This window comes from Pongo pygmaeus, chromosome 9, assembly GCF_028885625.2.
Source record: "Pongo pygmaeus isolate AG05252 chromosome 9, NHGRI_mPonPyg2-v2.0_pri, whole genome shotgun sequence".
In the NCBI taxonomy this organism is placed as follows: domain Eukaryota; kingdom Metazoa; phylum Chordata; class Mammalia; order Primates; family Hominidae; genus Pongo; species Pongo pygmaeus.
Genome location: NC_072382.2, coordinates 46,995,725 through 47,020,537, shown reverse-complemented (window position 1 = coordinate 47,020,537; position 24,813 = coordinate 46,995,725). Strand labels below are relative to the sequence as shown.

The following is a 24,813-nucleotide window of genomic DNA, read 5'->3' as shown; positions in this document are numbered from 1 at the left end:
ATTCTGTGAAGGATGTCCAATGGTAGTTTAATGGGAATAGCATTGAATTTATACATTACTTTGGGAAGTATGGCCATTTTCACAATATTGATTCTTTCTATCCCTTAGCATGGAATGTTTTTCAATTTGTTTGTGTCCTTTCTGTTTTCTTTGAGCAGTGGTTTGCAGTTCTCCTTGAAGAGGTCCTTCACTTCCCTTGTTAGCAGTATTCCTAGGTATGTTTTTGTAGCAATTGTGAATGGGAGCTCATTCATGATTTGGCTCTCAGCTTGCCTGTTGTTGGTATATGAGAATGCTAGTGATTTTTTGCTCATTGATTTTGTATCCTGAGACTTTGCTGAAGTTGCTTATCAGCTTAAGAAGCTTTTGGGCTGAGATGATGGAGTTTTCTAGATACAGGATCATGTCATCTGCAAACAAAGATAATTTCAATTCCTCTCTTCCTATTTAAATATGCTTTATTTCTTTCTCTTGCCTGATTGCCCTGGCCAGGACTTCCAATACTATGTTGAATAGGAGTGGTGAGAGAGGGCATCCTTGTCTTGTGCCTGTTTTCAAGGGGAATGCTTCCACCTGTTGCCCATTCAGTGTGATATTGGCTGTGGGTTTGTCATAAATAGCCTTATGATTTTGAGATGTGTTCCACCAATACCTAGTTTATTTAGAGTGTTTAACATGAAGGGATGTTGAATTTTACTGAAGGCCTTTTCTGCATCTATTGAGATAATTGTGTGATTTTTGTCATTGGTTCTGTTTTTGTGATGAATCACATTTATTGATTCCATATGTTCAACCTCCCAAGGATGAAGCCAACTTGTTTGCTGTGGATAAGCTTTTTAATGTGCTGCTGAATTCAGTTTGCCAATATTTTTTGAGGATTTTTGCATTGATGTTCGTCAAGGATATTGGCCTGAAGTTATCTTTTTTTGTTTTGTCTCTGCCAGGTTTTGGTATCAGGATGATGCTGGCCTCATAGAACGAGTTAGGGAGGAGTTCCTCCTTTTCAATTTTCAATTGTTTTGAATGGTTTCTGTGGAAGTGGTACCAGCTCCTCTTTGTACCTCTGGTAGAATTAAGCTGTGAATCTATCTGGTCCTGGGCTTTTTTTGGAGGGTGGGGGGCGGGGAGGTGTTGATAGGCTATTTATCACTGCCTCAATTTCAGAGCTCATTATTGGTCTGTTCAGGGATTCAATTTCTTCCTGGCTCAGTCTTGGGAGGGTGTATATGTCCAGGAATTTATCCATTTCTTCTAGATTTTCTAGTTTATGTACAGGTTTTTATAGTATTCTTAGATGGTTATTTGTATTTCTGTGGCAACCACAGTAATATTCCTTTACCATTCCTGATTGTATTTATTTGATTCTTCTATTCTTTATTATCTAGCTAGCAGTCTCTCTATTGTATTAATTTAAAAAAAAAAAACAGCTCCTGGATTCTTTTTTTGAAGGGTTTTTTGTGTCTCTATCTTCTTTACTTCTGCTCTAATCTTGGTTATTTCTTGTCTTCTGCTAGGTTTGGGGTTTGTTTGCTTTTGGTTCTCTAGTGCTTTTAGTTGTGATGTTAGGATGTCAGCTTGAGATCTTTCTGTCTTTTTGATGTGTGCATTTAGTGCTGTATATTTCCCTCTTAACACTGCGTTAGCTGCGTCCCAGTGCTTCTGGTATGTTGTCTCTTTGTTCTCATTAATTTCAAAGAACTCCTTGATTTCTGCCTTAATTTCACTTATTTACCCAGGAGTCATTAAGCAGCAGTTGTTCAATTTCCATGTAGTTATGTGGTTTTGAGTGAATTTAATTGTGCTGAGGTCTGAGAGACTGTTTTGATTTCAATTCTTTTTTACTTCTGGTTAACAGCTCCTGTAATGTTTTACCATGATTCTTAGCTTCTTTACATTGGGTTGTAACATGCTCCTTTAGCTCAGCAAAGTTCGTTATTACCCACCTTCTGAAGCCTACTTCTGTCAATTCAGCCATCTCAGCCTCAGCCCAGTTCTGTGCCCTTGCTGGAGAGGTGTTGCAGTCATTTGGAGGAAAAGAGGCACTGGCTTTTTGAGTTTTTAGCATTTTTGTGTTGATCCTTTCTCATCTTTGGGGTTGTTAACCTTTGAATGGGGTTTGTGTCAGGTTTTTCATTGATGTTGTTTTCTGTTTTTAACAGTAGGGCTGCTGTGGGTCCATTCCAGTCCCTAGTTGCCTCAGTTTTTCCCATACCAAGTGTCATACAGGGTTTGACCAGTGAAGGCTGCAAAATAGCAAAGATGGCAGCCTGCTCCTTCCTCTGGAAGCTCCATCCCTGCAGGGTACTGACCTGTTCCCAGCCTGAACTGCACCCGTAGGAGGTGGCTAGAGACCCCTTATGGGAGGTCTCTCCCAGGTAGCAGGAGTGGGATCAGGGATCTGCTTAAAGAAGGAGTCTGGCTCCTTTTTGGTAGTGCAGCTGTGCTATGTTGTGGGGGACCATTCCTTGTCCAGGCCATCTGGACTCTCCAGAGCTGGCAGGCTGGAATAGTCAAGTTGACAGAACTGCAGAGATGGCAGCTGCCCCTCCCCCCTGGGAATTTGGTCCTTCTCAGGCAAACCTCTCTGACTGGAATTCCAAGCCAGTGGGGCCCACAGAATTACACTACTTGGCTTCCTGGATTCAGTTCCCCTCCTAAGAGTATCTAGGGACAGATCTCTGGCCTTGCCAGGAATCCTGGGGCCAGAGTATGCAAAACTCCTGAGTCTCTGTGTATGCCCCAGTGGCTGCTCTGCCAGGATTCTACACAGGTCTATGTATTGGACTGAAGGCCCTGGTGGTGTGGCTTACAAAGGGATCTCTTAGGTGCAAAGATCCATGGGAGAGGTGTGGTTTCTTGGGCAGGATCGCACAATCACTCACCACTTCCCTTAGCTGGGACTGAGTGTTCCTTTGGCTTTGTGCTGTTAGAATGCTTGTTCTTCATTACTGTAAGGAAACATCAGCATTTAGACAAAAAGTTCTCTCAGCAAGGCAGTTTTACTTTCTGCAGAAAGGGTGCTCCTTGTGGATAGAACAATGGCAAAAGCACACTTGAACAAAGGAGGGAAGCAATTTATGTCTTTGATGCAGCTTATCTTTGCTACTATGTCTTGTTTCCATTGGCTGGAGCCAGACCTCACAATCTAAACTAAAACCTGACTGGCTAATAACTTTAAACTTTTCTAAATAGGTGAAAGCAATGGAAGGACAAAGGAAAAGAGGAAGTTGTTTAATAAGGAAGGGGTAGGCTGCAAGCTGGGACATGCCTGTGAGCACATCTAGCACAAATATCTTGGTTAAGGTACAAGGACCTAGAATGTACTACTTGCCTGTGAGCCTGTGTAACAGCTACATAGGATAGGGCTTAACAAAGAGTTATTAGCACAAAGCAAGGGGGCTTGAACAAACTTAGTCTTTAAAAGAAATTATTATTTCTAACATTTATTATTATTATTATCCTTTAACAAGAAGGGAAACTTTGAAGAGGAACTTTTTACTTTCTACAGTGCCGCTCCCAGTTGGTTCATCACCCCACCCTGCTTTTCTTCTTTCTCTGTGGGTTGAGATATTTGCCCAGTCAGTCCCAATACAAGAACCTGGATATTTCAGATGAAGTTGCTGAATTCATTTGCTGCTTCTCTGTGAGTGCTGCAGACTGCAGCTGCTTCTAATTGGCCATCTTGGCCCCCTTAGTATTATGATCTTATGTGACCACCATTGTATATGCAGTCATTGACTGAAACATTGTTATGTGGCACATGACTCTGTTTTTACTTAAAAACCTCTCAAAGTCCTTTATTTTGGATTCTGTCAAACTTCATAAATTTGAATAGTGTCATGAGAGATATTGAAGGTCTTTTTATTTTTTTTTGAGACAGAGTCTAGCTCTGTCTCCTGGGCTGGAGTGCAGAGGTGCGATCTCTGCTCACTGCCACCTCAACCTCCCAGGCTCAAGGAAATTCTCCTGCCTCAGCCTCCCCAGTTGCTGGGATTACAGGCAGATGCCACCATGCCCAGCTAATTTTTGTATTTTAGTAGAGATGTATTTTGTATTTAGTAGAGATGGGCTTTCACAATATTGGCCAGGCTAGTCTTGAACTGCAGACCTCAGGTGATCTACCCACCTCAGCTTCCCAAAGTGCTGGGATTACAGGCATGAGCCACCGCCTTTTAAATCTTTTAAATCTTTACATTAACAGATTTAAACAAATATTAAATGCTGACTGTGTGCCGAGTACTTGTCTATAAAGCAGGCACATAAAAACAAATAAAACATGGCGGGGCACAGTGGTTCATGCCTGTAATCCTAGCACTTTGGGAGGCGGAGGCGAGTGGATCACCTCAGGTCAAGAGTTCAAGACCAGCCTGGCCAACATGGTGAAACCTCATCTCTACAAAAAAATACAAAAAATATTAGCCAGGCGTGGTGGCAGGCACCTGTAATCCCAGCTACTCGGGAGGCTGAGGCAGAAGAATTGCTTGAACCCAGGAGGCAGAGGTTGCAGTGAGCTAGATCGCCCTATTGCGCTCCAGTCTTGGCAATAGAGCAAAAACTCCATCTCAAAAACAAAACAAAACATATTCTCTGCCCTGGAAAGGCACTTAAATGAAAGGAGGCAAGTACTATGAACATTTTAATATGAATGTAAAGATTTAAATATAGAGATACACCGAGCGTGGTGTGGGACTGGGTTTCTGGAGGAAAAATGTAGTTAATAAATTTTACAGCCAACATTCCATGAGGAAGTGAAAACTTTGCCCCTCCCAAAATAAAGGAAAAGCTTGAAGTATGGTAGTCACTTCATAAGTTCCTTTGAGATAATTTTTTTTCACCTACTTTTTAATTCATTCTTTCTGCTGTTCATTTTTAGCCAATAAATATTTTTATTTCAGTTATTTTTTAGTTGTACAATTTCTATTTTCATCTTTAGAATTTTTTAAATCTCTTTAACCAGTTTGATCCATCTTTTTATCTAAATTCCTTGACATTTATAATCATTCTTTTAAGATGTAATTTGCTAATTCCCCAAGTGATCTGCGATTTTGCTTCTCTTCCCTTTTAAGGGTCACATTTTCCAGTTTGTTCTCATATTTTATGCTAGACATTGTATAAAAGAATAATACAGACTAGAGTAGGTAATATTTTCCCTTAGAAGAATATCTCCTAGCTAGCTAGGGGGAGGGGTCAATCCCTTTTGATTTCCAGTGTCAAGCACAAGATCAAGCCCTTCCCTCTGGCCAAGTTCTTGGGAAGAGTTCTTGTAGAGATCAGCAGGTCTTTCAGTGTGTGCATTGGAGGGAAAAGGTCCTGATTAGGATTTGGCATGAGTTGAGAACTGGTAGACACATCGAGGGGTGGGTTTTAAAGTGAGTCTTGGCCGGGTGCAGCAGCTCACACCTGTAATCCCAGCACTTTTGGAGGCTGAGGCGGACAGATCACCTGAGGTCAGGGGTTCAACACCAGCCCGGTCTCTACTAAAAATACAAAAATTAGCCAGGCATGGTGGTGCATGTCTATAGTCCTAGCTACTCGGGATGCTGAAGCAGGAGAATCGCTTGAACCTGGAGGTGAAGGTTGCAATGAGCCAACATAGCACCACTGCCCTCCAGCCTGGGTGATAGAGCAAGACTCCATCTCACAAAAAAAAAAAAGAGTCTTGAAGAGTAAATAGCATAGTGAGTCATCTGTTCTTGAGGGGAGGATATTTACTCTCCTGAGAATTCATTGTTATATCTGTTGTTCAAATAAATAGATTTTCTTGAGGTACCTGAAACAAATACCTTCTTCTTTCTAAGCAGTAGCTTCTGGAATAGCAGATAATTGAATAGTAATGTCATATTAATAGAGATAGTGAACTGTGTGGCCGCAGAAGGTTTTGGCTTAGGAGAAACTCCCCTCTCTTCCTGTTTTGCAGCACAACCACCAGCTTCATCCACTCCAATAAGTAACATGAGGGAGAATTGGTTTGAAGAGAAGACCAGCTCTGCCTTTTGGATTTCTCCAAATTCCAGGGCACTATACTAGTGTACCAGTGCACTGGGCCTGGCTAGTGTTTCCTTGTCCCAGCAAAGTTCTTGTGCCTGTGGCATTTTTGCTACTTTACCCACCGCATGGGCCCTAGCATTGGGCAAATGCCCTCAGGTATGAAAGCAGCTGTTTTTGCTCAGCTAGGAAGAATTTATTCCCCTCTGGAGACCGTTATTTAGACCTATTTGCGAGTAAGACTCCTCTGTGGTTTTAATGAGAAATGTTTAGTCAGTCTAGTGTTTTCTTTTTGTTATGTCAGAGTGAGGGTCTTTTGCAACCCTCTACATCCTAATTAGAAGTCATCCTTGGATAAATTGCTTTTTAAAGCCCAAACTGGAAAATAAATCTGGGCCTACATATTTAGGATTTTAGAAAGTTCAGAAATAAAGTTAGGAAAGGTAAATGAAAGTAAATATAAGTTAGTGAAGTAAAAGTAAATTTTATGTTACCTTTCAGTTCTCAATTCAGTTCTTTGATGATCTACTTGATAGGAGTTGAAGGCTGCAGTGAGCAATGATTGTACCACTATACTCCAGCCTGGGTGACAGGGTGAGAACCTGTCTCTTTAAAAAAAAAAAAAAAAAACTACTTGATAAATGATAGAGATATTTAAAAGGCACCAATATTTAGCTTTGGATGGAATCAAAACAAGTCTTTCAGTTACTCAGTTTTTTAAGGCTAATGCAATTGCTATTAAAAGAAACTTTAAAATGTTTACAATTCAAACCAGTCATCTCTTAGTCATAATACTCTTTGTTTTCATTTTACTTTTTAATTAAGCTTTAAATTTTTCTAATGGCTTAAGAAAAAACTTCAAGATTAGCCCATTTATTTGCAATTGTGTTCTTTAAATCTTCTTATTATGCTTCTGGAAAATCTCTGACAGCAGAATCCTACTATTTCTAAGCTTATTTCTAGGTATTAAATTAGCTCTTAGTACTTTTTGTTGTAAGTTGACCTAATTTTGACCTTGCAAAGCTAATCAGCTAATGAAACTAATTATTAAAACACATCTGTGTTGCTTAGAAATAGTAAGATTTGTCTTGAACTTGCATCATAGGTTTTAATGGGACAACTGGTATATATTTTAATAGGCTTCATTAAGTAAATTTTATGTCTTGGGGGAGAACATTTCTCATTATGTGATCCCACCTCTACAGTTGGTTTTAGGCTCCTCCTTGTGAATGACCATGTGGTCTAAAGTATGGTTTTGAACTTTCTACTCTTCTCTGAAACCTGAACCTTTGTAGCTGAGCTTAGATGGTGGTACGAACATTTAAATCTCTTCGTTTATTCTCAGGAAATGTTCTTTGAGTAGTAGCATATGCCAGGAGCTGAGAAGTATTGGGAATGTAGTAACAAGCCACAGCCGATAGTTCCTCTATTCAGGAGGCATTAATAGTGGAAACATAATAAAATTCACCCTATTTTCATCACCACCCTTCAGTGGAAAAAATATTCACCCTATGGATATTAGATAATACTAAAGAATTATTGAACATTTGGTTACATGTGATAAGGGCATTCTAGTTATCTAAGAAAATGTCCATCTTTTTACAGATGCAAACTGAATTTGGAGGGAAGAAATGACATAATATAGGGTATTTTCTCAAGAGAATAGGTGAAGTATATGTGCCGAATATAGGTGATAGGTTCATAGAGGTTCTGTAATTGTGTATGTTTGAAATTTTTGATAGTATTTTTTAAAGAATCTCACAACAATAAGAAATGCCTAAGAGTGATAAGGCAAAAGATTTCTGTATATCTCAGCCACCTGCTGTAGTTACCAAAGCTGAACACATGTTTACCCTGTGTCTTAACCATTTCCCTCCTGTGTCCAGATACACACACAGAAATATGTTGACAAGTTCACCAAAAAAAAAAAAATGTTCAAGAATGTCCATTGAGGCCTTCAGCCCCAAGCTAGAAAGTAGGATGGGTAAATGTGGTATATTTATGGAATAAAATACAGCATTGAAAAAGAAATGAGCTTGGCAATACAACACAACATGGATGAATTTCATGAACAGTTGATTTAAAAAGGGGGGAAAGGTTGGGCGCGGTGGTTTACACCTGTAATCCCAACATTTGGAAGGATCACTTGAGGCCAGAAGTTCGAGATCCATCTGGTCATGGACATCAGAATAGTGGTTACAATTTGTGGGGTGACTTGATTGGAAAGAAGCATAAAAGAAGTCTCTGGAGTACTAGGAGTGGTCCATATCTTGATCTGGGTAATGGTTATACAAGTGTGTTCACCTTGAAAAAGTTCACTGAGCTGTATCCCAGTGATTTGCTCACTTCTGTGTGTGTGTGTGTGTGTGTGTTCTATGTAAAACCAGTGGTTCTGGCATTAGCTAGAAATGTGTTTTGTTGCTTGTATATAATACTTCAGTTGAAAAGTTGACCAAAGCCAAAAAATGTCTATCTGGTGGTCAGTAATTTGATAGGTTCAAGGAGTTGAAAGAAGCCTAGCATGGCTGGGACATGTAGATCATAGTGCTAAGAGATGGAAAGCACCTTGTGCTATGTGGCCGTTTCAGTTGTGATGTTTTTTAAGCAGAGTGTTGTGATCAGAAGGGCCCTTTAGAAAGATTGTGGCTAGAATATGGAGAACAAAGAGGAGAACAGAGTGGATGTGGGAGGCCAATGTGTAGGTTATTCTAGTAGCTTTGCAGTGACTTACACAAAGGCAGTTTTAGCAGACTTGTTCATGAGTTACCTAAGAGATAAAATTGACAGGACTTGAGAATGAGTTAGATAATGGGGAGTGAGGGCAATAACTCCCATTGCTCTCAGTATCAGTGATGACTCCAAGGTTTCTTACACATACAATTTGAAAAATTATGGTCCTGTCTGTCAAAGAAAACTGGAAGAGCAAATTTAGAGGTGAGGATCAGATGCTCAATTATTAGTATGTTGAATTTCATACCTTTGAGTTATGTAAGTAGTGATATCCAGTAGGAAATTGAAACACAGTTCTGTGGCCTGTCTTGTCAAGTCATACTTGTCACGTATTTGGCGTAGATACATAAGAGTAGGAATCAAAGAACATTTTATGGAAGACTTTTTGAAAATATCCATCAAAATATGCTGCTGACACTATTTAACAAAGCATTTTAAACAATGATAAAATTACATAAATCACTCTTGAATGAGGATGTATTTTTTAACCTATGCTATTCCTTGAGGCTGTTGGATTCCAAAAGCTTGTTTTTTAAAGGAAATCCAGTGGAGTAGCATCATATGCAGATATAATTTATGCAAATTAACTGCAAGCATTCAGGTAAAAAAAAAAAAGTCAGAGAAATAATGGTCTCAGTAGTACAGATGATTCTGCCCTCCTTTTTAATTGTGAACATGTGCCCCAAAATGAGCATGATGTGAGAAACACATCTGCTGTTTCTTTAGTAGATTTCTGTAGGATGAGCGTCTTGCTAGACTGCATGTGATTGTCTTTATAAAAGTGTGTATTTTTAATACAATATGGCACTAAAGAAATTGTATCAGCATTTAAAAAAATTCTGTATTCTAAAGCCTCCAATTGAGTGATATTATAAAAGGATTTGAACATCAAATTGTTCTAAAATACAATTTGAGTGGAATCTTAAAATTCTTAAGCTATATTAAAATCATTTAATTCTAGATAGGTATAGCTTTATGCTTGAAATCAGCAATGTTGAAAGACAATAAATTCTGAGAAATTATCACACTCAAGCAGGACTAGAATATCTATCTGTAGTTCAGCAATAAGCAGAAAATAGTGTATTTATCAAATAATCAATAAGAGTGGACTCTTGATTAGAGATGTCAGAGGGGTTCTCCCTAGACTTATCACAGAGGCTGTCAATTAACATTATTAGATTGTGATAAGAAATGAGTTTGACCAGGTATTTTCCTTTTTGATTCAGCCGGTTACCTATGGAGTAATGACCTATAAGGAAGTAATCTTCCCAAGTTCAGACTTATTTTAACTTAGGCACTGACAGACACCATTGTGAATATTGGCATTAAGATCTTCTAAAAATCCTGAAGTACCTAATGTTTACAGACATCTTATGTATATGTATGTATTAATAGGAGGAAATCAGTCCTCATGGAAAGACAAGTCAAAAATTAGAAAAATAAATTTGATATATATACCAGATGGCTCAGAATATACCTTATAATATTTGCCAGATTTTTAGTTCCCACCCTAGGGAACTAAACAGAAGGGCTTAGGTGGTGAGTTGGTAGCTATCTTTCTACCTTACTTTTCAAAAGAGCAAAAAAAACTATTCATTTCAGAAAATAGGGTATATCACATCTTCTATATGTCCCCCCTTTTACTGTCTGTTAAATCATTCTTTCAGTGTTCCATTTCTTAATTTATACTATTGAAGGGTTGTAAAGACAAGTAGCATTTGGTAGAACTTGGTCACCTAGACACAAAAATTAGTTTTAATAATTTTCAGTTTTAAACCTCTTCAGCAGTTGTAAAACTAATTTTTTTATTCTGCCTTGATGTGTAAATTCAGTGTATCTGTTTTGTTCAGGTGAACAAGTATTCTTAAAATTAAAATATAATGTTTACTTACGACTGATACTATCTTCTATCATTTGAGGAACTAGGAATGGAACATAGGGCTTTTGCATGGATAGTTTTGGGAGAAGATTGGAAAGCAGCACAAAAAATGGAATATAAGGAAACAGTAATCATTGATATCAAGCAGTGGAAAACCGATGATGTGTGAGGGAGCAGGAGGAGAGAAATCTAGAGAAGCAGTGGGCTGCAAGCCTTTTTAAATGGCAGAGATTGCAAAAAAAATACTATGCAACATCACTTTTCATTCAAACATGGACTAAACACTATGTGTGGGCTTCTGTGCTAGGCACTATGAATACAACAAATAATCAAAATGTAATTTCTAGCCCTAAAGACATTCATTTAGAAGGAGAGGCCAACATAAATGGAGAATTGTAATGTAGTGCTCTATAATAGAATAGCAGAGGCATATAAAAGACGCCTGTAGCTTGTGTACTTTTCCTTTCCCTGATCCCTGCTAAGGTTTTTACTTTAAGTGTGGCTTCTTCATGAAAGCCTTACTAATACCATATGTATTGTATTAGTGGGAAGTGATTAATTGTACGGATGAGGGAATATTTCTCTGAAGTAGTTGCATCTTATATCAGTTTTGAGTTAAGTTAAAGCATCATCATTTCCTTTTACCAAAGGTTGGGACAGGTTGACCATATCTCTTTATCATTTAACAAATAGTTTACTTAATAAATCATACTGATTTCCTATAGTCCCTGAACATTCCAGGGTATTTCATGCCTTCTATGCAGTTTCACCATTTAGATAGCATGCTTAGGCAGTGAGGATACAGAGGCGAACAAAGACATGCTAAGACTGCCCTTAAAGGGTTATTGGAATCTACAAATGAACAAAGACGTTGAACAAAAAGTATTATAAATGTAGTGAGTGTTATTACAAGGAGTGCAGGAACATTTAATGGATGTATTATAACCTACTCTGGGATTAAAGAAGGCTTCCCAGAGGAAATATTTAAACTGAGACATCACAAATGAGTTAGTTTAAGAACTGGGGGGGAGTGTTACAGTGATATGGTTTGGCTGTGTCCCCACCCAAATCTCATCTTGAATTCCCATGTGTTGTGGGAGGGATCCAGTAAGAGGTAATTGAATCATGGGGGCAGGTCTTTCCTGCGCTGCTGTCATGACAGTGAGTCTCAAGATCTGATGTGTATTATAAGGGAGAGTTTTCATACACAAACTCTCTTTGCCTGCTGCCATCCACGTAAGACATGACTTGCTCCTCTTTGCCTTCCACCATGATTGTAAGACTTCCCCACCCACTTGGAACTGTAAGTCCAATTAAACCTCTTTTGTAAATTGCCCAGTCTCTGGTTTGTCTTTATCATACAGGTAGGGGGCCTTAGGTAGGAAAAAGCAATACAGTGAATAATCTTCCTCCTTGTAGTGGTGAGCCACATAAAATGGAGAAACCCTTTTGCCGAAAAGAGCTACAAATGCCAAAAAAAAATGTTAAATGGTATCTGTTTGAAGTTAACAAATAAGGAAGTACTACTAAGCCAAGACTCAGAAAAGAAGGTAATCTGAAAAATGAGACTAACAATTGGGGCTGCTTTTGCCCTATAGGCATTTACCAATTCAGAGGACGGAGCTGAAATACTTATGTAGCCCTTTTGATATTGCTCACGTGGGTAGGAAGACAAAATGGGACCCTAATAGTTTTGCAGCACTTTGCATTGGGACCGTAAAGACTGTGCCCAAGAATAAGATATGAGAGAAGTAAATGAACACTTGCATGGACTACAGCACAGCTTCAGGTCATTTGGGTGGTCCAGGAAGTCTCAAACCCTGATATTAGATTAAGATCTCGGTTTGCTCATGCCCCCAGGTTCCTTGCAGAAACAAATAAAAATTCTTTCTAGAAGATTATTACAGGTTTCAAATTATTTTCACAAAGTTTTTCAAATATTAATGTTCAAAACATATTCAGAGGTAATCAGTCACACAAGGACACAAAACAACATGAATCAAGAACCAGTTGAAGCAGTAGACAATAAAAACAGCTCTACGTGCTCCAGGAATTAGTTATAGCAGACATAGATTTTGAAAAACTATGCTTACTAAATTCAAAGAGAAAAAATATTGCAAATTTTAACAAATGGAAACATTTTTTAAAATACAGTTTGGAAAAGAATTGAACAGACATTCTAAGACCAAATTAAATATGATTTGAGCAGCAGATCTTCCTGTATTAGTGTAGAGAAGATCTGCGAACTGGATTTTAGGGCAGAAGAAAATGTCCAGAAAGAAGCCTGGAGACATGCAAGAATGAGACAGAGGGAAGGGCAAGAAATAACGTGGATACAAGAAAAGGTCTAATTACATATACATGTAAATGGGCATCCCAGAGAAAAGGAGGATGAGAATGTTACAATATTTGAAGAGATGATGGCTAAGAATTTTCCAAAACAGATGAAAGCAACAATTTAAGAAGTAACAACATAACCTAAATAGCATAATTTTAAAATTGTATCCAAATGTAGGTGTATATCTAAGAGAAGTGAAAACATGTCCATGCAAATGTTTATAGCAGCATTATTCGTAATAGCTAAGAAATGGAAGTAATTCAAATGTCTATTACCTACAGAATGGATAAGTAAAATTTGGCATATCCATGCAATGGAATATTATTCAGCTATAAAAAAGAATGAAACATGATACAACATGGTTAACCCTTAAAAACATTATGCTAAGTGAAAGAAACCAGTCACAAAAGACCGTCTCTTATATGATTCCATTTAGATGAAATATCCAGAATAGGTTTATCTGTAGACACAGACTGGACAAGAGGAGAATGGATGGAAGATTTCTTTTGGGGGAAATGAAATGTTTTTAAAATTAGATTGTAATGACGGTTACACAACTCTGAGTACACTAAAGAATGTTGAATTGTACAATTTAAATGGGTAAATTTTTCGGTATGTGAATTATATCTCAGTTTAAAAGAGGGAAGAGAAACCCACACCTAGACATATCCTAGTAAAACTACAGAAACCAAAGAAAAATCTCAAAGTTGGTGGAACTATGGTGCTGGAATTACCTTTAAAGAAGAGCTAAGTAGACTAGTAGATAATTTCTATAATTGGTAAATGTTCAAACTGAATACAGCTGTGAAACACACACCCAGATGAAGAAACAAAACATCTCAGCACCCTAGTAGTCCCCTTTGTACACCTACCTAATACAGGGCATCTATGCCCTGTATTAGCCAGGTACACAAGGAACAATGGAATTGGGGGAGCAGGGGAAAGGAACAATGGAATCAGAAGAAAAAAAGACAAACAGAAGAAATTGTAATGATGACATTATCACTGTGCTGCCAGAAAATAACTGCCAACCCTGAGTTTAACCCAACTAAGATTTCTTTCAAGAATGAAGCTGGACAACTTGGCTGGGCACAGTGGCTCATGCCTGTAATCCCAGCACTTTGGCAGGGCGAAGCGGGCAGGTGGCTTGAGGTCAGGAGTTCAAGACCAGCCTGGCCAACACGGTGAAACCTCGTCTCTACTAAGATTACAAAGATTAGCCAGGCGTCATGGCACACACCTCTAGTCACAGCTACTCGGGAGGCTGAGGCGGGAGAAACACTTGAACCCAGGAGGTGGAGGTTGCGGTGAACCAAGGTTGCACCTCTACACTCCAGCCTGGGCAATAGAGTGAGACTCCATCTCAAGAAAAAAAAAAAAAAAGAAGAATGAAGCTGAAATAAAGATATTTTCAGATAAGCAGAAAAGAAGAGAAAGAATTTGCCTTAAAAACCTGTGCCAAAGGAAGTACCAAGGGATATTCAGGCAAACAGCAAATGATCCCTGATGGAAGGCCAGAAATTCAGGAAGGAATAAAGGTGAACAAAAGTGGTAAATATTTACATACCAGTAGTTCTCTTAGGTATATACCCAATGGCCATGTTATGTATATTTACAAAAACTGTTCAAGTGCCTGTCAGCAGTAGACTAAATTATGTAGTCACATATACCTTGCAGCCATGAAAATGAATCATCTGCAGTAATGTAGATGAATTTCACAAACAATATTGAGGAAATTAGCCAGACACCCAGACACAAAGGACTGCCTGATGTATGATTCTCTATATATTGAAGTATAATAGGAAAAATGAATCTTCGCTTCAGAGTATTAGGATAGGTCATTAGAGGCATAGGTGCCTTGTAGAGTCTAGGTGCGTAAGGGGGACTGCTGGGGTGCTGAGATGTTCTGTTTCTTCATCTGGGTGTGGGTTTCACAGCTGTATTCAGTTTGAAAATTCAGTATGATGTACACTTATGTGCACTTTTCTGAATGTACATTATATATTAAACAGTTTTTAAAATGAAAAATCAGTAAATTTCAATGAATATTGGTTATATAAAACAATTTTGTGTTTATAGTTAGGAAGAAATGTGAGGTATCAATTTATGAAATGTCAAAATGAAAGTATTCGTGTTATAGACTCTGAAGATGATTTTTGCCCCCTAAAACCACTTTAATAAGCAATTTTGAAATTACAAGGAAGCAATCCCAGATAAATTTAAAAGGAGTTTCAGTTATCTTGAAATATTCTATGTAGATCAGAAATAAATTACATTGTGTTTTTCAATAAAAGTATTTTTAAAAATATTTTTAGACTTATTGCCTGTTTTACTACTTCCCATATTGCTTGGTCTATTTTTTTACCACCACTCAATCTGGCAGTATCTCTTGAGGAAGTATATGGCACTTAGTGTGTATTGTTCCCTAGAGGAATCATGAAAGAAAAGGTGCATATTTTCTCTTGGGATACAATAGAAAATTAATTGAAAAAGAAAGAGTCCATAATTTAATGTATAGTTACAATTGGGGAAAAAATCATAATATATAATTTTCGTATTTGTTGATTATGTCTTCTTAAACGCCAGTTATTACTAGCACAGTTCATGCTCTGTATGTGGCAGCTCGTATAGCTAATGTTTGTATTTTCATCTGCTTGGTTTATATACGATGATCTAAGCTATAACAGTCATTTTTATGGCATTGTCTGCTTACTCTTTCTTTGCTTGCTTCAGACTCATCAGTTGGCTTTTGCATTCCATATTGAGATTTTGAAAGAAATACTTCAATGAAAAATGAATTGTATTTTTGTTATAGTGATTCTGCTGCATGGATTACAAGCACTCTATCTCCATGCTTGGATAAACTCCATCAAAAGCACATTATCCTCCTCCTTCTGTGGCCAGCTGCCTAATTGTATCTGCTGTAACCACATGCTGTTGGAACATGATACCAATGAAGAACAGAAATGATAAATTACTCCCTGCAGGTGATAGTGATAATGATAATTTTTAATTTCCTTCTTCCTCCTAAGGTCTAGTCTGATCTTATTTCATTGGTTGCCATCCTATTACGTATACACAATGTGTCCTCTTTAAAGAAATATTCATCACACCAAAAGACATGAGAAAGTCACTTTTTATCCCAAATCATTGTTCTTCAAATGAGTGTATATTAAATGAACTGCATTTACCTTTATACATATAAACAAGCAAAACATGGCTTAAAACAGATTTTTTCATGATTCAGTTTACAAATGCCATAGTTTTCTTTTTGTGAAATCCGTAAAAAGATGAGTTCTGAAACTATTACATGCTGAGGAATATTTAAGATGTACAACAAAGCTCCATGCTTGTATTTTCCTATGTGCATCAAAGTAATTGTCGAGGAGTCTCGCAAAATATCAAGAGTGATCAAGCTATCCCAGAAAATCACTATATATATGTAGTTTCCTTTCATTCTGTTTTCTTCTATCATTGTTTTTGTTTTTTTACTACTTAACACTCATTCTCCCTTCTGTCACTCTAAGGGACTTTTATAACTAAACTTTTAGTTATAAATTTTTCTGACTGTGGTATAATTCAGTGAAATTTTATTTAATTGTGACCTTGCCTTTGCAGATTAACCCAGCTCCTACAGATAGATTTTAATACTTTTTTTCCCTCAGCAGTTCTCATTGCCCCAACAAGATATATACGTGAGACAAAGGAGAAATTTCTTCTGTAGTCAGCCTTCAGACCTCTCTGATCTTTTTCGAGCATATGTCAAGTTGTAGCTCCAGTTAGTTATTTGTTGCCATTGCCTATTAGTCATTATTTCCTATGGTTGTTTATTCTTATATTTGAATGACTTCCACAGAGATAAAGTATATTTATTGAAATTAACATTTAAAAGATGTTAAGATAGCCTGTCAAAGTGATGGCAGCAAGGTGGCCAACTGTAATTGAAAATAGTGGTGTGTTTATATTTTCCTGACAAAATAAGACATCTATTCCTAAATCAGCTGATATTTGGTTATATCATTATTCCTTATTTAATAGCTTTGCAGAAATAAAAACACTAATCATAATTCATTTGGTTTTATATTACTATGTTTCAAATTGAAGGTTTTTTTTTTCTTAATCTCTTTTCATTAAGAGTTAGTAGCATGCAACTGTTGTCCCAGCTACTCAGGAGGCTTAGGCAGAAAGATCCCTTAAGCCCAGGAGTTTGATTTCAGCCTGGGCACCATAGCGGGACTCCATCTCTAAGATTAAATAAAATTTTTTTAAAATAAGAATCACACAGAAAAGAAAAGAAAAAAAAGATAACACCACAAACCCTGTCTCTTTAAGGGGCATTCTAGATCATGTTGGTGTTTGAGGGTAAACACCCACTTTAAAACCAGAAACTCACTTTGTTTTTTTCAGAGCAACAATCTTCCACTTTCTCAACTGTATGAGTGCTGTCTAATGAGTAGATAGATTATCTGCACACAGTTTGAATTTCAGGTGAATTCCTTCCTAACTTCTCCTCATGCTTCTGCTTTCTGTTTAATGTGTGCTGTGGAACTGAGTTAGTATTACTGTAAACCAAACCTCATTAGAAATGTGACTGTGCTTGATGACTCAAAGATACTGTGATGCATTTCACATGGATGCAATTTCAGATGTTTGTCATAGATTCTTTCCAGTGCTTACAACTGAAGTTAACTGTATCTGTCATTTTTCTTGGTCTTAAAACTTATTTTTTGGTTACCCAGAACTTCCCAGTATTTCTTTCACTGTATTATTTAAGGGCTGAAAATTTTTAACTGAAATTCATACACAGATTTGGAAATTGATTAATAAGCATGTGTGGCCGGACGTGGTGGCTCACACCTGTAATCCCAGCACTTTGGGAGGCCCCCCAAAAAATGTGGGGAAAAATAAATCCTAGTAAGCTAATAAGAGCTTTTGTGAAAATTTGGGTTTAAAAGCAGCTTTTGTAACATCTTCAGATACATGAAGAAAAGCATTTCTAATTCTGATTAAAAAAAGACTGGCAATAAATATCACAGTTATAGAACTATAATTACAGAAAGATGAGAGGCTGTTACATGAGTTTAAAACAGAATTGTAAAAGATACATTAAAATTTTTGAAAACAAGAAGATATTTTAGAACTATGGGTTTTCTGTTCTTGTTGTTCCAGGTTACCTTCTGAAGAACTTCTTTTAAAATGTTTCTAAAGGAAGTCTATTGGCAATGAATTTCTTTACTTTTCCTTGACTTGAAAATGTCATATTTTGCCTTCATTCATAAATCTTCTGTCTAGATATAGAATTCTAAAACTTTTTCTCCATCAGTGTCTTTTTCTTTTCTATCTGGACCACCAATGAGACGTTAGATCTATAGGTCTCTAAGGTTCTATAACATGCATTTTAATTGCCATCTTTTTCCCTTCTTCAAATTGGATAATTTCTATTAATCTTCAGATTCACTGATTTTTTTTCCCCTGTCATCTCCATTCTGCTATTCAACCCAGAAGTTTCAGTTATTATAATTTTCAATTAAGAATTTTTCATTTGGTGCTTTTTTATGGTTTGTTTCTCTGCTGAGAATTTCTGTCTTTTGATTGATTCCATTGTGTTTTCTGTCACCATTGGAACACAGTTATAATTGCTGCTTTAAAGTTTTGCTTGATAGTTCGAGCATCTGGATTATCTCAGAGGTGGCTTGTCTTTTCTCTTGAGAGTTGTTCAATTTTCCTGATTCTTTGTATGTTGAGTAATTTGAGATTGTACCTTAGATGTTGTGCGTGCTATGTTGTATAAACTGTGTGTCTTGTTAAAATCTTACGGATGTTGATGTTTGTTGTTAGCAGACAGTCAAGCCCAGTTAAAATCGGACCATAAGTTCTGTCTTAGTGTCCGAGCAGACAGTTGGCCAAGTCTCAGTCACATTCTCTAAGCCTTTGTTATGCTGTTTTGAGGCCCTCTTACACATACCTAGTTTACGGATTAGTCTGAGACTTTTACAGATTTTTCAAAATCTCAGGTCAGTTCTCTAGGCCTTTACTTGTTGGTTTCGGGTTTTTTTCATGCATGTTTTATTCAGAGATTAGTCCTGAGACTTGCACCAGTGATTCAAATTTTAGTTCAATTCTCTAAGCTTTTGCTATGTGGGTTTGAATCTCACCTGAAAATGCGTAGTTTGGGGGTTAGGCTGAGACTTCTGCATTTCCTACATACAGAATTAGATCTTTTCTAGCTCTCTCCTCTCCATATTTGTCCCACATGTTCCATGCTTTTCAGAGTTAAAAATTATTCATTCCATTCAAGTTCAGTTAGTCAATGCTTTAATAAAGTATACTGACTATATAATAAAGCTAGCCATATTTGAGACTGAAGACTAAACATTTTAATTTGGCTAAAATTTATTGAGAACCTACTATATAACATTGTATTGGGTAAGGGGCATAGAAGTGAGTTATACATATGCCTTGCTCTTAAATAAATTGCAGTATAAGGCAAACTGTAATATACTATCGTAACTAACATAATAGAATGTATAATAAACACATTTGCTCAGCAAATATTGTATTGTATCCTATGGGCCAGGTTACTGCTCTGGGCACTAAGAGCGTAGTGGTGAACAAGACAGGCATACAGGAATAAATAAGAAAACAGTTGAATTGGTCTGTGAAGGGGTATCATAAGTATCCGGAAATCAACTGATAAAGTTATATTTAGAAATATTCTAATTAACCACGTGTTTTTTATGATAATCTGTGGCTGAGTACTACATTATTTTATAATTCTATTTGGCAGAATTATTAATAGTATTTTGATTCTCTCTTGGTATCTAAATTGCAGTGAACCTCAAGGTTAAATATTGAGTTTGGTTTAGACCTAATCCATATTAACCCTACAAGATCAATAAAATGTCACATTCTTAACAAAAGTAGCAGAGTACACAAATTAGCTTTACCATGGTTTTTAAAAAATCAGTGTCCTGTTTTTAACACTTTCTAAGCTTAATGTAATGCCAGCTTTAAAAAACGATTAAGTTCAGCTAGTTCCAGTAATGAAAGAAAAAGGAATGGTATTTAAATTTAACCAAAAAACTTAAAATTATGTATTTATCTGAGTATGTTAATTTCTTTCAGAGATCTTTTTGTAGGCTGGGTGCAGTGGCTCACACCTCTAATCCCAGCACTTTGGGAAGCCAAGGCGGGTGGGTCACAAGGTCAGGAGTTCGAGACCAGCCTGACCAACATGGTGAAACCCCGTCTCTACTAAAAATACAAAAATTAGCCGGGTGTGGTGGCGCACACCTGTAGTCCCAGCTACTCAGGAGGCTGAGGCAGGAGAATCGCTTGAACCTGGGAGGCAGAGGTTGCAATAAGCTGAGATCGTGCTGGGCAACAGAGCAAGACTCCATCTCAAAAAAAAAAAAAAAATCTTTTTGTACTATCACAATAACCCTTAGAGCTCACTTTGGAGTTTCTCCTTTGAGTACTTGCTTAAGCATAAGATTTGAGTACTACTGTTCATTTTTTCAGGAAAAAAAAATAAGTAACATTTTAAAAATCTTTATTTCATCCCAAAAATATTCATAGTACTTGACTTAAAATCAGATATACTGGACTAGAAGAAATTAAATGAACTGGCTTTATATAAAAGAGCATGTTTTAATTATTTATTGCTATATAATAGCCCATCTCAAAACTCTGGCTTGAAGCCCAAACCATTTATATCTGTTTGTTTCCAATTCTGCAATGCTGACTGGGCTTAACTGACTAGTGCACTTGCTGGTCTTTCCTGGCATCTTTCATGCCGCTGCAGTTGTCTGACACTTGACTACAGCTGGAGAAGTCAAGATGGCCTAATGCGTGGGTAGACATCTCAGTTGGCGAGTGAGGATCAGTGAGGGGCCAGCTGAGTCTCTCTCTCCATGTGTGTTCACCTTTTTCGGTAGTCTAGCATGATTATTTCTCTAATAAAACATACTGATTATTTGATTAGCCTAGCCTTATTACCTTTATTATGTTGTTTCTGTGAGGAAAAGCCAAATTACATTATTTTGTTTTTACTTACATCTTTTCCAGGAAAAATATTGAGTTTAAGAGGTATTTAGTCTCTGAAATGGTTTATCATTTGCCATGTCTTAAGAGACAATAATTAGTTATTATATTATGTAATCATTTAGTAAGCATTTATATTTCTTTTTTTAAAAAACAGGCAATTGCTGGCTACTTTGATATATATTTTGAGAAGAATTGCCACAACAGGGTAAGTATCATGAGTTATCTCATAAGAATTAATTGTTACAGAAGTATATTATATTTTATTTTGTGCCCCAAGGTGTTTAATCATAAGCATTTTGCTGCTGTAAGCAATTGGGGCTTGTGTTTGATGTCGTAGATTAATGTACCATGATATTAAAAATCTTGTACTTCATCAAATACTTTTGAACTTTACCAATTCAGGTCGTGTTCTCTACGGGCCCTCAGAGCACCAAAACACACTGGAAACAAACAGTATTTCTACTGGAAAAACCATTTTCAGTTAAAGCAGGTGAGAAAGAATAGTAGGGGGGAAAGTGTCTTATTCCTTCTGAAGTAAATGATATTCATTCATTTTACAACCACTTTTTATGTGCACACTATATTTGTTTTTTGAGACGGAGTCTTGCCGTCTCACCCAGGCTGGAGAACAGTGATCTCGGCTCACTGCAACCTCCATCCCCTGGGTTCAAGCAGTTCTCCTGCCTCAGCCTCCCAAGTACTTGGGATTACAGGCACACACCACCACACCCAGCTAATGTTTGTATTTTTAGTAGAGATGGGGTTTCACCATGTTGGTCCCTAACTCCTGACCTCAAGTGATCCACCTGCCTTGGCCCCCCAAAGTGCTAGGATTACAGGTATGAGCCACTGTGCCTGGCCTGCACAATATATTTGAAGCAATATAACAGATGTTAAGAAAAGATGTTCTTAGAGCTTACCATCTACATAAATTTTAGATGGCATATCATTTAATTAAAGACATAATTTAAGAAAATTTTTTAAGTCTAATTTCTGCCAACTAAAATAAATAAGATTACCTGGCTCTTAAAGTATCACAGAATAATTCAGAAAACTTTTGGCAATAATTAGTATTTAATAAGTTACAAATATAACTAAGAATATTTTCTTTCTCCAAGTGACTGAAGAGAATTACCAATAAAATAAAAGTTAAAGACAATTTCATTCAGTAGTTATTGTAGGCCAGGCGCAGTGGCTTATGCCTGTAATAAGCCACTTTGGGAGGCTGAGGCAGGAAGACAACTTGAGGCCAGTTTTGGGTTTTGTTTTTTCTTTTTTGAGATGGAGTTCTACTCTTGTTGCCCAGACTGGAGTGCAGTCACACCATCTCGGCTCACTGCAACCTCCACCTCCTGGGTTCAAGCAATTCTCCTGCCTCAGTCTCCCAAGTAGCTGGCACCACCACGACCAGCTAATTTTTGTATTTTTAATAGAGATGGGGTTTTACCACATTGGCTAGGCTGATGTCAAACTCCTGACCTCAGGCGATCTGCCCACCTCAGCCTTCCGAAGTGCTGGGATTACAGGCATGAGCCACCGCACCCAGCCGAGGCCGGTTTAAACCAGCCCAAGCAACATAGCAAGACCCTATCTCTACAAAACAATAAAAATTAGCTGGGCATAGTGACACAAGCCTGTAGTCTTAGCTCCTTGGAGGCTGAGGCAGGAGGCTTGCTTGAGTCTGCAGTTAGCTATGATGATATCACTGCACTCCAGCCTGGGTGACACAGCAAGACCGTGTCTCAAAAAAAGAGAAAAAGTTATTGCATTGAAAATATATTTGTCTTAGAATTCTCTCCACTGTCTCTTCCCTGCCTATCCAAATCTTATGCAGTATTCAAGGGCTAATCAGATTCTATTTTTTATTTTAAAAACTCATTGATTGTTCACTTACATTAGCACCTATAGTTCTGACATACCTATACATTTCACTCTAAAAGTTAGAATTTGATTATGGAATTTAAAAATTTAAACTGCTTACTACATATAAGTCTTCTTGTACCACCTTCTCTGAAAACCTCCTAAGGGCACAAAAGCTGAATGTATAACAAGCTTCAGTGAAAAAAATCCAACTTCACTAATAACTCAGGAAAAGGCTAACTGAAACCATGAGATGCTGTTTCTTGTCCATCAATTGGGGGAAGAAAATACATAAAGTTTAACAATGTCAAGTGCTGGCAATAGTGTAGCCAAATGGAACTTTCATTGCCTTTTGCTGGCTTTTAATTAGTAAAACTTTCGAGAACAGTTTGATACTATCAAGCTAAGTATAGATGTACCATCCCTACAGCCAAGCAATTTTTTCCTAGGCATGTATTCTAAACAGTCTCTCCCACAACATATGTAAAAATCTTTGTAGCAGCATGGTTTGTAGAAGGGAAAAATTGGAAATAACCTTAATTGTCCATCAGCAGAAGATGGATAAATAAATGTGGTAGTTGCATAGAATAGTAATTAGATCATGTAAGTTATGTATGTATGTTTCTATCAAAAACAACATTGAAGCCGGGCATGGTGGCGCACACCTATAGTCCCTGCTACTTAGGAGGCTGAGGCCAGAAGTTCCCTTGAGCCCAGGAGTTTGAGGCTGCAGTGAGCTGTGATTGAGCTGCTTTACTCCAGCTGGGGCGACATAGTGAGACCCTGTCTCTTGGGGAGTTAATGTAGGGGAGGCAACATTGAGCAAAAAAGAAAATTGCAGAATGAGTCTGACAAGATACCATTTATGTGAACTTTTAAAACATGTAAACAACCATACATACACATATCTAATACAAGTATGAAACAAGCAACTCAGATTCAGCATAGTGGTTACCTCTGGATAGAAATAGGATTAGGGCAGGCTACAACTGGGATGGGGGGTGGTGGTCAATGTCATATAAAAAGACATATAAAAGAAAACTTTGTAAAAAATTGGAGGAACTCTGATAGATTTTAAAAAGCTGAGTGGTGGGCTCTATATTGCAGTTACCAGGTGGTTATCAATCTCTGTTTTAAATATTTCATAAATTCTATAGCTTCAGTTTCACTGTTGGTACATAAATAGAGTTTGATAGATGCAAATAAATACCATATTGAAGCAGCACCTTGTCATTTTCTCACTTTGAAGTTGCAAGTGATATGGAAATAAAACCTTGATGGTGTCATTTTCTCTGTCTGCAGAAAGCTTCAGCACAGCAAAACTGAAATGAGGCAAACCCAAATGAGGTCTTTTAAGCCTCATTTTTGTTTTTCTGTAGCTCTGGTATTTGGATTGATGTTTGGAAACTTGAAAATGTTGCTTTTTTTTTCTTCATTGTAGCCATTTTGTCATCTTAATACTAGAGTTTTAAAGGCAGTACTAGTTCATGTTTTAATCCTGAGGGAGATTTAAGATAGCATTTGAGTTTGATTCTCAAAATTTTCTCCTACTTCATTACAACAAAATATTGGTTGATGACTAGTGAAGTTTTAAAATCCTAACTATTCTTTACCCAATAATCCTTAGAGTAACTGGTTTGTGCTTTGCTCTTAGGTATTTATAGAATATCATGAAGGAGGTGTGTGATGCAAATGTTGCCTGCTGGCACCACCTATGTTTCTTTTACTACTGTGGTGTATGCATTTGTATCTACATAGTAAGACCAATACATCACAAAATATTAGAATCCCCTAAGAAAATACAAGCTGAAGAAAGATTTTAAAAGGAAATTTTACAGTTGGAAAAATAGTCATTTCTTAGTTATGGGAGTATAAAGAAAGGATCATGTAAGTAAGTGTAACACTTTTTATTTTTTTTATTTTATTTTTTTTTCTGAATCCTGCTAAGCCTTTGATGGTAGCATTGATTAATAGA

General features: G+C 37.2%; 1 protein-coding gene across 7 annotated transcripts in view; it reads left to right on the top strand.

The window, feature by feature from the left end:
- Window positions 1-24,813, top strand: part of LOC129007542 (protein arginine N-methyltransferase 3) — a 133,011-nt gene that overhangs the window by 96,534 nt on the left and 11,664 nt on the right. For all 7 annotated transcript variants that reach the window (XM_054438602.2, XM_054438603.2, XM_063671068.1 and 4 more), the window contains 2 exons: window positions 21,133-21,183; window positions 21,381-21,468. In XM_054438602.2, the coding sequence (XP_054294577.1) occupies window positions 21,133-21,183; window positions 21,381-21,468 (139 nt within the window). The remainder of the gene's footprint in view (window positions 1-21,132; window positions 21,184-21,380; window positions 21,469-24,813) is intronic.